We start from the raw sequence: 16,200 nt of genomic DNA, 5'->3' as shown, positions 1-16,200 counted from the left end.
ATCCTGCCGTTCTATTTAAGTTTGAAGCTTGTGTGAAGGACATTCTCATCTGGTGCACCTCTAATGGTTTGGCATGCAACCCCGACAAGACGGAAGTAATTCATCTCTGCTCTTGTTTCCATAGCATTACTCTTCCTGGTATTGATGTTGGTGGTTATACAATATCGCCAACACGCCCAAGATCTCCAAGTGCTTGTTGACTCACATCTGACGTTGTCTAAATGTGTAAACAGTGTATGCAAGTCTGCATTCTTTTCCATTAGTAACATTTGTAGGATTAGGAAATATTTAGACCATGACAATTGTGAAAGACTTGTGCACACGTTCATTTCATTGAAACTTGATTCCCGTAATAGTTTACTAACAGGTCTCCCAGATAAGGAAATCTCCAAGCTCCAGCGTGTGCAGAATGCTGCAGCGAGGCTTATTGTTGGTGCTGCAAAGAATGAACATAATTATGTCACCCATATTACAGCAACTACACTGGTTGCCTGTAAAGCTCTTATAAAGCTTGTAACAATCAAGCTGCCGATTACACATCTGAACAATTGACTTTGTATAGGCCTTCTCGTGCACTTACATCTTCCTGTCAAATGCTTCTTATTGTACCTAAAACTAAAACTAAGCTTTATGTGGACAGATTGTTTGCTGCCAGTGCCCCTAGACTTTGGAATGCTCTACCGGTAAACATCAAGAATTCTGAATCACTCGATATTTTTAAGAGTAAAGTTAAAACACACCTGTTCCGACAGTGCCATAGAGTATAGAGGCCATATTATAAAATTATAGTGTTTAGAGATGGCTATTATTATTATTATTATTATTATTATTATTATTATTAGTATGTATAGTGTATAAACATTATTTGCATTATTATACAGTATAAAGATTTTCTTGTTTCTCTTTAGAAATCTATGGTAATTTTAAAGTTTCTCATACTGCATGTAATTTGAATGTAGGATTGTAATTTGAGACATTGATTGTAAAGCTTTGAGAATTTTGTAAAGCTAAATATATTATTATTATGATTATTATTATTATTATTACTATAATAAACTGTTTGACCAGTGCGTTAAGTGTTGGTTTGTCCCAAAATATGTGCAGCGCCTCTTTGATTTTAGAGCAAACCGCAAAGATGCCTGATTGATGATGGAAAAATTGTCACAGAAGCATGCAGAGCGACATGCTAAGGAGCTTTCTAGGTGCTTGAAAATGTGTGAGGCCCTGTCCGTTTCCAAGTGTTCCCTTGCACGTGTGTTGAAATGTCAGGTGGTCTCACCGACATAGCAAGCTGCACAGCCTGCACACGAAAATTTATAAACCACACATGATTGGACTCCAATGGGGATAGGGTCTTTCACACTAAAGAGGCTACCTTCCTGTACTTTGAAAGAGGAAAACGCTAACACAATGTTTGCATTATTACAATAAAAATGTGAAAGTCCATGAATGAGCTTTTGGGCGATGCTAGAAAAATAATTTTAAGTATGTAGGGTAATTTGAAATAAAAGGTATTGGGGGCTTGTTCACCAGTTGATCTTACAGAGTTGCCTGTTACATGCTGAGTGACACTGCGGTTAATGATTCTTTCTATTAGCCTAGATGGATACAGGTTTTTCCTTAGGATGAATGTTAGTGACGCGATGTCCTCATGAAACGCTTGCCAGGTGTTACAAATCTTAGTTCTTGTTTGTTGACTGATAAAGCAGTAGGGCCACATCACATCAATATACAAGTAATTGATAATAATTTACTGACAAAATTATTAAATATCCATCAAATGATCTCTGGAGAATTTTGTACAATATAAGCAGTTTTAATAATAAGGATTTACAATAAAAAACCTCAAACTGAATTAAGACCATCCTCCATTCTCAATAAGGTAATTAGGGATAGCGTTATTTTATTTAATACACCATGGTAATAAACTGTTTGCATACTGGTTGCAATTTGATTGAGGACCTAAGAACATCATATGGAGCAACCATCCCTTGAGGTATAGGAGGTAGGAGTCACATACAGATCCCTCTTTCAAGAGGTCAATTTTTCTGTAAACAATTTGGTGGAACATAGTTAATCTAGAACGTTTCCATCTACCCTCAAGGGGCGGCCACTCCAGTTTCTCAGACAAACAATTTAGTAACTTCCCCTGGTAACCTTGAGTAGTTATTAAAGCAACATCTGTAGCATCTGAACGTTGTACCATGTCAAGCTGGTATTGCATGGTTCTTTTGGAGATGAAAGTACCACGCAGAGTTGACGTATTCTAACTTTGGTCCTACCAGGCTGGTTACCAGTTTGCATTCCTGTAACTTTTCGTGGATTTAGTGATCTTGGACGTTTGCTGAGGGCTATTTTACTTTTGTTCAATCAATTTCTCTGTAATGTTTTAGGTTTTGCCTTTGTCACATTTGCATTTGACCACTGCTTGCGACACGAGTTTGAGCATCTGAGTAAATATGGACATTACTAAATCATAAAACAGCGAAACCAAACACAATGTATGACCCCACCGTAAATTGAATACTATTAACCAACAAAGGTTGGATTTGAGATAAAATTTCGTTTGAGGCCAAAATAGGCCTAGAATGTTATTGCTTTTAAGCTCAGTCTTACTTTGAATCCTAATCTTAATCTCAATGAATCTGGGGTAATAACGTTTTAAGTCTGATTAGGCCTAAAACCGCCCAGTAAATGTGGGGGTTGTGCAGGAAATTACCGGATTACTTTTTATGTGTGATATGAGAAATTTATTGTTGAGAAGGAAATCACAGGAAATCTTTTCAGGTGAGCTTTTGCATTGATGATGAAAATTCTAAAATTAAATGTCTTGACTCTATCTCCCTGCCAGTAATAATTAGCAATGTATTTGTCGTCTTGTGTTGTAATTAGGACCACAACTTAATTTCATTCATTCCCTTTCACATTCAAACTCTGAATAATATGTCATTAGATGAATGGAAACTGTAACTCATTATTTTCAATGGCTTTCTGTGAATTTTTGGTGATTTATTATTAGAGCATGAAATGATTCCAATTTGCAACTTTCGGTCAACAGTAAGCGCTTCATTTATCTTAAAATAAGTACAGATCATACGTTAACAAGGAACCCCTTACCAGACTGACAGATATGCTGCATATACACATATCAGTTCTGTGGAATATCTGTAAAGATCTGCAACAAAATATCTGCCACATATCTGCAACAGATAGGAATTTGGCCTCATTTCCATATCTACCACAGATATGTAACAGATATGGAACAAAGCCAGATGATGCAGATGTGTCAAAATAATATCTGCTACGTATACAGATATGCAGGTTGAATAATTAGCATGACTACCTCCACAGGTTGAATAGGGTAGAGCTTGGCACCTATTCTCCCTACCCTTTGAGCTAATAAACTACAGGGACACTAATAATATATAAAGAGACCAGTCTGATTTGTCTGACAAGCAATCATTTATTTAAATATTCTCTAAAAAATCCCATAAGGATATGAAATACATGTAACAGAAAAACTATGTCTGAGTACATGTATATACACTAAATAATTTAAGCGGAAAAGCTTGTAGTTCTCCCTAATATTTATTTGTAAGAAGTTTTCACACATGGTCTCAGCTTGAAATGATAACAATAAGGTGCTAAAAAAGATGTTCAGTCATTAACTTTTTTGAAACAGTAATACACCTTTTTAAAAAATGCGCTTAACAGAATGTAGAGGCAACATGCATGCTCTACATGAAATTTTTAAAACTGGCAAGTAAAATGAAATGTAAGTTTATTTGATAGGCCATTGCTATTTAAACAGTTATCCCATTTGATACACCGCTGCGGGCCCCACAGCACTTGTCCTGTACAGTCTTACTGAAAGCCATGGCTGCCTGTTTTCCATATTGGCTTTCGTCTTGGACAAACCCTGAAGGACAAAATAATAGTTCTATCAGACTTAAAAAGACTTAAAAAAGCAGATTTACAGCTCACAGATATGTTAGAAATATTCGCAGACATTTAACATATATCAGTTTGGTAAGGGACATGCATTTTCATATGTAATTATGTTCATTTCTCACTCTGTCCACCTAGCTTAGCACTTTCTATTTGCAGGTAGAGTGATTCTTTTGTAATAGCTAAAGTGCTTTGAAATAATAAACTTGAACTTAATGTGTTGTGACCAAAACTGCAATTTACTTTTCTTCATTTTCTTACACATTTCACACTGCAAAAACTTAGTGTCTGGCAGATTAAATGAAACTAACTCAGTATTTTCATCAGTTTCTTGTGCATTTATCAATACCATAGCGGTTTCTGTGGAAATGTTAAGAGATGTGTGATTTATCATCAGAAAATGTAATTAGGTCTACTGAAGTTAGTGAACTCAAAACAGTTCAACCAAACTGCATCTTGATGTTTACTGCAGTATTGCTTCCCACAGAAAACCAAGGGAAAACCTCAGAGTATTTTGGCCTGCTGCATTGCGTTGCTAAGCTAAGAACACAGAATTGATCTGCTGACCCTCCAAAACAAAACCACAGCAAACATAAATACTTTCAGGTGGTACTGTTTGTGCTAGAGTGACAAGAAAAAAAAAGCCAAATGCACTACTTGATATGAATGTGTGAACTAACAATAATTATTCAGCAGCAGGGCAACTTATAGTAAATAGTTCCTCATTCTACGAATATTATAGAAATGATAAGGGGGATGAACAGATCTTTATATTAATATGACTTAACATAATCATTTTTTAATCAAACCAAGTTTCCAGGTTACAGACTTCAGATGATGTAGTAATTCGAAGTTGACCTACGGACAAGAAGGACATGTTACTGACTTTCTGGAGTTGTTGTTGAGTCCTGATCAGAAGAAATTCTGTCTTGTCTGGGTTTAGTTTCAACTTATCCGTTTGCATCTATTGACTGACATCAGCAATGTATGATTCCATTGCAAAGAAGAACTTTGTGTTGTCAGGAGCGTAACAATGGGTGCGAGGAAGGTGCAAATCAACAATCTCAAAAAGCTTGCTGACGTAAAGCAAAAACAGTAGTGGAAGACAGTGACACTTACTAATACAAGAAGCAATGCCTCATGCAAAGTCCCAGTATTACCCATGATATGTTTCGTGATATAATTGTGACCTCTTTCATCTGGTGTGGTAAGGGTTCTTTTGTTTCCTTTTGTTTCCTTCTCTATAGGGAGATGTTAATCTGGATGCTGGCTCTTCATCCCCAGCACAGCAAGAAAAAGCATCTTTGTCTGACCCTGTTGTGGGACTTCAACCAAAAGTGCCGAAGGATTTCCTGATTTTCGTAAATCTCACTGAGTTTTGCAGGTACGTGTAGATAGTGGATTGGTGTTTTTATGCAGTAAAGCATTACATTTTTAAGCTTTCATAATCATCATCATTTTATAGCTTGTTAGTCTCTTCCCTGTGCCTCTCCTTTCCATGTTGGATGCCCATTGAACTAGTCAATTTCATCCCTCCATCTTGTTGCAGGTCTGTCTATGTTCATTTTTCTGTACCTTGGTGTCAAGTGTGACAACTTGGTGCTCCATCTGTTCTCCTGCATCCTTACCACATGCCCTGCCATCTTCATAATACCCATAATGATAGTAAACTTTAAGTGTAATAATGATAATGAACTTCATTTAAGTGTCAAGTGTATTTAGTGCTGAGGCACTAATTAGGGACACTGTGCAGAAATCAAATCAAATCAACTCATCAAATCATAGGTTGGTTTTTAAGGAGTCGGAAAAATTAGAGGACCTGGAGAAAAACCTCTCAGAGCAGAGCAAAGAACCAGTTTTCTCCCCCATGACCGGGTGAAAGGGAGACTGGCACTAGTGATATAAAACCCAGACAGTAGCAACTCGGCAAACAAAGCAAAAGCAGGATAGACAATAACAAAAGCAAAGGACGAAGTATTTGAAAACAGCTGTTATTCGGCTAACATTTGTTAAGAGCAGTGACATTATTTTATTAAATGGCCTCAAACGACTTCAGTCTGGTTTCCAATTCAGATTCTGGGGTCTCTGAAATAAGAGATTATGACTTAGAAGTCAAAGGCTCCCCAAAACTCAAGCAATTAACAAAGCCACAGATGTGGAAGAAGTGCATTGGCATGCCGATGAGCTACTAGCAGACACAGAAGGCTAGCGTTATATGAATATGTCTTTATGGAAATAAATCTGTGCAGCAAGCGTGCACAGCTAACATATACAATTATATAAAAAAAAATTAGAACTTTAAGAATTCAATAGAAATATCATGGCATAAAAAAGACGTCTGTTTATGAAAGACGTGACACGTCAGTGCCTTGAAGGCAGCATGCATTATTTACTTGCTCCCCAATATTTTAGAATTTCTCCGGAGTTACGAGGCTTGCTGTCTCAATTCTACGGCAGATTGTTACCTTAACAATCTAGGGATGGATCTGTGTTATTCAAGTGCCGTTTTGAAAGTTCTTTGTCCGTCAAGTCATGAAAAATTGGGAATAGATCTCTGGCGTCGTCTGACTGGTCTTGGTATTACTCGTAAATGTCCAACCCGCTGAAGCTGCCGTGGAGGCACACATCGCCAAAGACTAACCACAACTCCTATAGAGTCTTCACCGTTGCCAATTTCTATCTCTTTTTTCGACTTGGGTTCATCTATTTCTCCAAATTTTGGGCCAGACGATATTTTAAATTTGCATGCGGGCAGTCATGACATATTAAAATATTCATAGTGCCACCTTTGATTTCCCAAGAACTTCTATCACTCCATTGGTCCTGCATAATTGTGATCGCACTACCGACACCACAAGACCAAAACAAATGCTAAAAAAGTAACGCAACAACTCGCATCTCATTGTAATCAGAAGAGTTCCCGAAAAGAGGGACTGTGTATTTGGCCTGAGTCTTCTCATTGCTAACACTATGTCCTTGGCTCCAAAAATCGACGAGGTGCGCAGTATTAATTTGGATGTAAATCCTGAAGTGGGTTTTTTTAACGGAAAGTTGGCTGAGAGACTTAGCTGGCGTTGACAACCTCCAAGTTCCAGGCTACCATTTCCTTGCTTGCAATAGGAGTAACGGGATGCAGCATGGTGGAGTAGGTTTTTATATCAAGCAAGGTATTTGTTATAGAACCCTGAAAGACTTTTTCAGTGATGAGTTTGATGTTCTGTGGGTTTGGCTGCCACCTCCTAGACTACCTTGTGGGGTACCCTGCGTCATTGCGGGAACTATCTACCATCCGCAGTTTCTGTTATGCTAGAGTATTTGTCATCTCCACTTACCGCTATTGAAGGCCTATACCCTGGATGTGGGATTATGCTGTGTGGCGATTTTAACCACCTAAACATTACACCTTTAACTTCCCAATTCAAACTGAAACAGCTCATGGACAAAGCGACCCATGGGAACTGGATTCTGGATCTAGCTATTACCAATCTCGCACACTTATATGATAAGAACTCAGTGGACATTTTGCCACCGTTCGGCTTAATGGATCACAATGTAGTTATTGTGTGTCATAAAGCCTGTGCATCTGGGGGCAAGGGCAGTAGGAAAGTTGTGCTGAGGTGTGATACTTGGGTGAGCAGAAAGAATGAGCTTGGTGGATACCTTGCATCTATCGATTGGTCTGTATTTGCGTTGGGTAGTAGTTGTGATGAAAAGTCCATCTTGCAGGAGTGCATAGTGAAAATTGGCCTTGATACCATCATGCCAATCCAGTGTTCACAGCTGCATGTGAACAACCCTCTCAGGGTCACCCCCGAGTTTAAGCAACTCGTCAAGTGTTTCACCATGAAGCATTCATCTCTGGGGATAAAGTATGCTACACTCATCGGAATATTGTTAATCGAGAACGGAAATCTTTTCGCCGCAGTTTCTTCGAGTCCAGGGTTAAACATCTAAAGGAGTCTAAACCTAGCCAATGGTGGAGTTCTTTGAAAAGGATTGCGGGAATGTCTCCTGCATGTGGGTCAGAAGATCTCTTGGTGAAACTTGAATCGTTCTGCATGGACTCCCCGTCACCTAAAGGACTTGCCAACAAGATCAATGCGGCTTTTCTTGAGCCAATGAAAGACTTTAAGTGGTTAGAGGGTGTCGAATTTTAGTCTGAGTCTGATAATGTCTTACATGTTTCTAAGGGCGATGTGAGAAACGCCCTGTTAATCCACAACCCAACCAAGGCTCCAGGACCAGATCGTGTGCCAAGCTGATTGCTGTGCGAGTATGCCAATATCCTCATGAATCTGATTGCAGTGGTGCTGAACAGCAGTTTTTGTGAGCAGAAACTCCCTCAGAGGTGGAAAATGGCTGATGTTGTTCCAATCCTCAAAGAACAACCGAGCCTGGAAATAAACAAACACCTGTGTGCAGTTTCACTGACCCCTTCATTATCTTAAGTGGCGGAGGAATTCGTTGACACCACACACCCTGGCAGTATTGGAAGTTGTTGATCCTGACCAGTTTGAAGCAATCCCCAAATCCTCCATGACTCAGGTGTTGGTATCCATGGGGTACCAGTGGTTAGAGGCCACAGATGGAACTTGTGCATCAGTGTATGTCGTTTTGTTTGATTACAGAAAGGAATTTGATCTTATAGATCACAACATCCTGTTTCAAAAAATACTTGGTCTTGCTACTTGTTGATGGGTGGCACTTTGGATCTTACCAATCGCCAACAGCGTGTCAAGCTATCTTCAACTTGCTTCTCGGATTGGAAGTCTGTAACAGGCAGGGTATCCTCCTGATGATTAACAATGTTCCTCCTGATGATTAACGACCTGCAAGTCCCCATTATCACAACAAAGTACATGGACGACACCACTGTTGCAGAGGGGGCCCATAAAGGCAAACAGAGCCACGCCCAACATTCTGTTAACCTAGTCGACGACTGGTCATCAACGAATCATATGCAGATAGAATTCTCAGATATTGATTCGAAAAGGTGGAATTTGAAGAAGGTCAATGGAGGAGCTGCGAATAGAATAATCATGTTGCTCAGATATTTAGGGAAATGTAAAGTTTGACGATTTAATGTAATTGATATGATGTTAAAGGAAAAGACAAGTATGTAATTTAATTATATCAGAAAATTTTAAAAGACCAAGATTAATGTAGTGAGGGTATTACGTTCATGGATGGGAACATTGTTTATAATTCGGACAACCTTATTTCGTAGTTTCCCAACATCAGAAGGTGGACTGTCATAGTTATTCCCCCGCAGTATACAACCATACGTTAAGTAGGGATAGATAAAAGAGAAATACATATCAATTAGATTAAGTGTGCCTTTGCCGAGGAATCACTTAATCCTTGCTATAACATTAATAGTCTTGTAATTTTTGAGCATAATAGTTGAACAAAGAAGTAGTTTGTCTTTCCAAAAAGGTCATTGATAAAATTTGATATCAGAAAAAGTAGTGGTCCTAAAATCGATCCTTGTGGAGCACCTGTGCTAATGGTTTGTAGGTCTGAAAAGGAACCATTAACAAAAACTCTTTGCTTCCTTTATTTACTAGATATGACTTAAACTGTCCAATGATTTTCAGAGTTGAGATAACAGAATGCAATGATTGACTTTGTCAAAGGCCTTACTAAGATATAAAAACACCGTTACAGCAAATTCTCCACTGTGGAGAGTCATGGTAATTTCTTCAATAAGATCGACTAGACAGTCAATGTATTAATACTTCCAGGCCTAAAACCATATTGATTAGGGCTGATAATATCATGAAAAGGGAAATGGAACATAAATAATTATTATTTATTGGAAACACATTTTTCCAAAATTTTACCAAGGATAGGGAGTACAGAGATTAGATGATAATTGTTAGGAAGCAGCAACTGCGAACCTTGCGTGAAGACGGAAATGACCTTTGCTATTTTAAGATGTCAGGAAACATTGGCTTGAGTTATAGATATATTTATTACTGGGTTGCCATAGGCAATGCAGTTCGAAAATGCGTTGAATTTGTTTGTTTTCGTTTTTATCTTTTTTTCCGTGTCAAGAAAATGGAAAAGTTGCACAATAGGTCTTTCCTGTCACTCCCCTGCTAAGTATTGGCTCTGTTCAAAGAGCCTTATGCACGTATTTCAGAGGGTAGAAATGCATAGATTTTATCTCGTAGAATATTTAATTAACCTATAATGGTGTTTTAGTGGATCTTTAAACAAAACATACCCTTATGGAGCTCAAGAATGGACCGTCAATTGGATAAACAAGATAGGCAGTGAAAAGTAAATATCTGGAATCTTGAAAGCGACGAGTAATGGACTCCGTCGAGTTGTATCAAAGTCAGCTAAAGGAAAGGAAAGGAACTTTATTTAAGTGTCTAGTCGGTCTAGCGCTGGAGCACTAATTGGGGACCCTGTAAACTGAAACTAACAATTAATGCAAATCAAGTCAAATTTTGGTTTTTGAGAAGAGGGGGAACTGGAGTACCCGGAGAAAACCTCTCAATGCAGAGTAGAAAACCAACATATGATGCCACTTCTGGGAATCGAACCCTGGCCAAATCGGTGGGAGGCGAATACTCTCACCACTGCTCTATCCCTGCACCCCTAGCTGTATTTCCGATCTTTTACTAACTGTGGTGTTATGTACAACACTGAAACCAAATGGAAAATTCTCTGGTAACTTTTTCTGGTTGGATATGGAGAGAGAAGGAATCGAACACCTGGAGTGGATCAGTGATTTTTGTTGTTTGGCTATTTATTTTTATTTGTACTCAACTCTGCACAATATTCAGGTAAGAAACAATTCGAAATTTGACTAATTCTTGTTTGTCAAGAATTGTTTATGGCAGACCCAAATATGTTGTTTGTTTCAATAAAATCTTTCGCTGCAAACTTAAGGTTTTTGTGAGATTTTTTTGGGCCTTTCAATGTAATATTCGAACTCAACTAACTAGCATGCGTGGGTTGAAATTTGACACGCACGTGTAATGTTCATATAAACCGGAAGTTATTGATACCGGATGTTCGCTAGGACCTATGGGATATATTGAACAGAGCAATCATGGCGTCCACCTATGCTGTAACACGTTTTCTTGCAACTGTTTATTAAATCGTTGTTAATCTTTTGCATCCTGTTTTGAAATCCATTCAAAACATAACAAATGGCGACGAGGATGGGATGCAAGTAATCGAAAACGGAAATCTTTGCGTTTAAAGTGTTAAATTAACCGGAAAATCCTACCGATCAGCCTTGTTTTCAATGCCTGCAGATTCTTCATCAACCACTTCGCCTTCGCAGCCTTCAGCAGCCTCTGCAATGGCAGTTAACCTACCGACCTTTCCTGAGTTTGATCTTCAACCAAGAGATACCACATCCGTTCGCTTTGAGAAGTATGTCAAGCGTTTGGACAACATGTTTACAGCAATGAGCATTACCCGAGCATCTCAAAAGAAAGCGATGTTGTTGCATTACGTGGGAGAAGAAACCTGTGATGTGTTTGAGACCCTTACCATTCCAGAACCGCCGGAAGGAAGTGACAAATACAAGACTGCTCTTGTTGACCATTTCGAGCCTCAAAAGTGTGTGGATTAACACGTCTATGTCTTTCGTCAGGTAACGCAAAAGTCTGGTGAAAACATTATCGAGTTTTACACACGTCTCCAGCTGTTAGCACGCAAGTGTCAATTTGCCGATCCCAAACTGGAAATGAAGCGGCAGATTATTCAAGGAACCTCATTGGGTTTGTCGTGGCAAACCCAATAATCGGTCCAAATCTTCGCACCCAAAGAAAACGTCAAGAGGTAAATACCATGTCAGGTCTGCAGATGTTGAAGAGTCTCCGAGTAGTGAAATGTCATCTCTAGTCGGTGTTGATAGTGACAACAGTGAAGAGTATACTTTTAACATTGGTGCACAGGGACACGAAGCTGGTAAGCCTATCTTTCAGGTCACCATCATGAACACACCAATCCGCATTACGGCAGATTCAGGAGCAACCGTGAATATCTTAAACAAGAGAGACTTTGATGGCCTTAAATCAAAGCCACAACTGGTTGAAACAAGTGCCAAAGTGTATCCGTACATGGCTGATAAGCCACTAACCCTGTGTGGAAAGTTTCGAGCCACTGTCACCAGTGGAAACATTCTATGTCGCAAAGGGTTCATCAAGCTCCATACTTAGCTGGACAACCTCACAAGCATTAAATCTTATTAAAGCAGTTAGTACGGTCAAACCTCCTGTTAGCATACCACCTGATGCCCCAGATGTTCTCAAGGAATTTCCTAATCTAACCAGTGGAATAGGCAAGTACAAAGGTGAACCAGCACGCATACATGTAGATGAATCTGTCAAACCCATGGCTCAGCCACATTGCCGAGTCCCTTTCCATGTAAGAAAACAAGTGGAGGAAAAACTCAAACAGCTCAAAAATGATGACATCATTGAACACGTAGAAGGCCCCACCCCTTGGGTATCGCCAATTGTTGTTGTGCCCAAGCCGCATAAAACGAATGAGATTAGAATTTGTGTGGACGTGCTTTCATTAAACAAAGCTATCATCAGGGAGCGACACATCATACCCACCATCGATGATGTAGTGTCAGACTTGAACGGTTTTAAAGTGTTTGGTAAGATCGACTTAAATCAAGGGTACCACCAGATCCCATTGCATCCCGACTCGAGAGCGCTGAGCATGTTTGCTACACACGTTGGACTGTTCCAATACAAACAAGTTTGGTCTCTCGTGCGCAGCAGAAATCTTCCAAAAGAAGGTGGGTGATGCAATCCATGGCATACCCTGCGTCAAGAACATCAGTGATGACATCTATGTTGGGGGCGCAGACCAAGACACTCATGACCGACATCTGAGACAAGTATTCCGTCAACTCCAGGAGAGTGGTCTGACAATAAACTTACCTAAGTGTCAGTTTCGAGTTCCCACTATGCCCTTCTTTGGCCATGTGTTCTCTGAACAGGGCATGTCACCTGACCCTAAAAAGGTTGAAGCTCTTCAAAATGTTGTGCCACCAACCAATGTATCTGAAGTACGAAGCCTCCTTAGCTCAGCTGCATTCTGCTCTGGGTTCATCAAGAATTTTGCACTAATCACCAGGCCTCTTCGACAGCCGACCTGTAATGGAGTGAAGTGGCAGTGGACTGAGGAAGAACAGTCATCATTCGAACGCCTAAAAGTGGCACTATCTACCAAGACTACCCTTGGATACTTTGATCCAAAGAAATTTCTGTCGATGGTAGTCCCATTGGTTTAGGTGCTGTCCTGACCCAGAAAGATGTTTCAACTAATGAAGTGACACCTTTGCATTATGCCAGTTCTCCACTGACACCAACTCAAGCTAGATATCCACAGATTGATTGTGAAGCTTTGTCAGTTTACTGGGCTGTAAAGCGCTTTCACTTGTTCATCTATGGAGGGGAATTTAAAGTAATCACAGACCATCAACCTCTGGTTTCCTTGTTTAACAACCCACCTCTAAACCGTTCGCCAGGATAGAACGTTGGCTCATGGAGCTACAGCAGTACCGATTCACAGTAGAATATCGCCCTGGTGCCTCAAACCCCGCAGATTATGCTTTGAGACACCCAGTGGGAGACTTGGAATCTCACAATTATGAAATCGAGTCTGAAGACCACATCTCTTTTATTACAAGAAATGCAGTACCAAAAGCTGTAACACTGTCTGAGGTAGAATCTGCAACCGCAATGGATCCATTGCTACAAGTGGTTATATCTGCAATGAAATCTGGTTGCTGGTATAAGGCGCCACCTGGTGTATCATTATCTGAGCTATCCCGCTATGTGCAAGTCAAGGAGCAGTTAACCTGCACTGACACTGTCCTGCTAACCTGCTGCACTACAAGAACGAATTGTTGAAATCACCCATGAAGGTCGCTTGGACATAGTGAAAACTAAGGCCCTCCTGCGAGAAAAGGTGTGGTTCCCATGCATGGACAAGATGGTTGAAACAAAGGTCAAGGCTTGTTTACCGTGCCAAGCTGTAACCCCAGTGTACGCTAGAGATCCTGTTCAAGTATCAACTCTTCCTGACAGCCCTTTTGATGAAGTAAGCATTGACTTTGCGCATGTTGAGGGTGAAACCCTACTTCTACTGGTTGATGATTATTCAAGGTTCCCGTTCGTAGAACCAGTGTCGTCAACGTCCGCTAGTGCTGTCATACCTAAGTTAGATCAGCTATTTGCTATATTCGGAACTCCCAAGATTGTTAGATCAGACAATGGTCCACCTTTCAGCAGAGAAGAGTTTGCCAAGTTTCTCATGCGCTTGGTTTCAAGCAACGCAAGGTAACCCCATTATGGCCTAGGGCCAACGGTGAGGTGGAGAGATTCGTGAAAACACTGAAGAAGTGTCTTAAAGCCGCTAAAGTGGAAGGAAGAAACTGGAGAGAGGAGCTGCAAGCGATTCTGAGAAACTATCGCACCTCTCCTCATCAAACCACTGGTGTGGCCCCAGCAGTATTGTTACTGAAACGTCCTGTGCGTAACAAGCTACCGCAGACCAACATCGGGGAGAATGCTCTGCTATTCCAGATCAACAGTCCACAACCCCAAAACCTCATTTGCATGTCATAAACTTGGGACAGAATTTGTCCTAGTTCGCTGATTGGACATTACGTTCAAGGGAGTTTCTGCTCGGACAAATCGAAACAACTGTTGTGACAAGCAGCATTTATTTTAAGAGACTTTGGCTTGAGAGGAAAAGGCCAAGCTGTTTCGATCGTCCGTGTGCTGCTTGAGTGCCTCCACGCACTTTGATGGATTTAACGACGTGAAAAGACCCATTTTAATAGTTAAATTATTTTGCTTATTGATTTGCACATGAGAGCACTTGCAGATACTCAAACTTGTTTGAGAGCGGTCGGGAGAATTAACTAAAAAAGTTGAACTTGCAACATTTGTTGCAACTGTGTGTGGGTGAGGACGGACAAAAGTTTCTCGCATTTTGAAGTCGTCCTTTCTGCACATTAGACAGTGATCTGTAGCTTTTTGCTATGAAAATAACCTGTTTTAATTAAACACGTTCAACAATAAATTTTCGCTGTGAGGGAAAAAATAATTCATCAAATAAATTTATCTTACGCACTGAAAATCAATACAACATTGTTAAAATTGCTCCAAACTTATTAAAGCTGTTGAAATGAATAGCTATCTCTGTAATCACAGTTTTCAGGAATGTTGATGATGCGCTTCATTGCGTCTCGTGGGAAGCAGTCTCATGTTGATGGCCAAAAGGTTGACGTCAACACCGTGACGAGAAATCTAAGCTGTCTCTATGCATGGAAATGAGTTTCTGGGGTTGTGCGACCAGAGTATTTTTTTTTTGTCCTCGACCGTTGATTTAGAATTGCGGAGCCAAGCCAAGGGTATCTTTTGGCTTGCCTTTTAGGAAGTATGTAGCGGAAACAAGACGATTCGGGAACATTTTGTGAAAAAATATTTATAATGGGTGACACGCGCAACTTGATCACGCGAACTTGCCAGGTTATGCTTAACATCCACTTGGCCTTTTGACATCCCATTGAAAAAAAACTCATAAAATATTCGCAGACCGGATGATTTCTCTGAAATGGTGATTGCTAACGAATAGAGAAAGATTTTCACAATAACTGAAAATTCCTGTGTTAAGCATGGAAATTCGACGAAGCCGTAAATGCGACTAAATCTCTTGCGTGCATTGCTATTTTTGTGTTTTGATTGTTGTGCAAATTTTGACAGAGAATATTAAATTATGAAAAATATCTACGGAATACGGATAGATCGTTAAAAAATCTTAATATTTTTAGCGGTATTTGAACATAAAAGATGCAATGCTTGACAATATCTAGATGTATCACATCATCTAAAAATTTCTGTGTTAAGCATGAGAATTCGACAAAGAGGTAAATGCAACTAAATTTGTTGCATGCATTGCTATTTTTGTGTTTGGATTGTTGGGCAAATTTTGACAGGGAATATTAAATTATAAAAAAAATCTACGGACAGGTCGTTAAAAAATCTTTATTTTTAGCGGTGATTTGAACATAAAAGATGGAACTCTTGACGAGAAATAATATTTTTGTTGATATTTGAAAGAAGAATCATTTCGCGGGAATCAGGACTCGGTGAAAATGAGTTAACCAATTTGCATACGTGCGTTGAAATGTGATACGCGAGGAGACAGGAATTTTATTTCTCTGACAAATGATTTTGTCATTGTGGTGTAAAATGAAGT

The 16,200-nt window shown here is 39.7% G+C and overlaps 1 protein-coding gene across 1 annotated transcript in view; it reads left to right on the top strand.

Annotated features, from left to right (window-relative positions):
- The window catches only part of LOC138030932 (DNA-dependent protein kinase catalytic subunit-like), a 90,878-nt gene that overhangs the window by 34,889 nt on the left and 39,789 nt on the right, over positions 1-16,200 (top strand). The window contains exon 21 of the mRNA XM_068878790.1: positions 5,196-5,332. Within this exon, the coding sequence (XP_068734891.1) occupies positions 5,196-5,332 (137 nt within the window). The remainder of the gene's footprint in view (positions 1-5,195; positions 5,333-16,200) is intronic.

This window comes from Montipora capricornis, chromosome 13 (genome assembly GCF_036669925.1).
Source record: "Montipora capricornis isolate CH-2021 chromosome 13, ASM3666992v2, whole genome shotgun sequence".
NCBI lineage: Eukaryota > Metazoa > Cnidaria > Anthozoa > Scleractinia > Acroporidae > Montipora > Montipora capricornis.
This window is presented reverse-complemented; position numbering and strand designations above follow the sequence as displayed.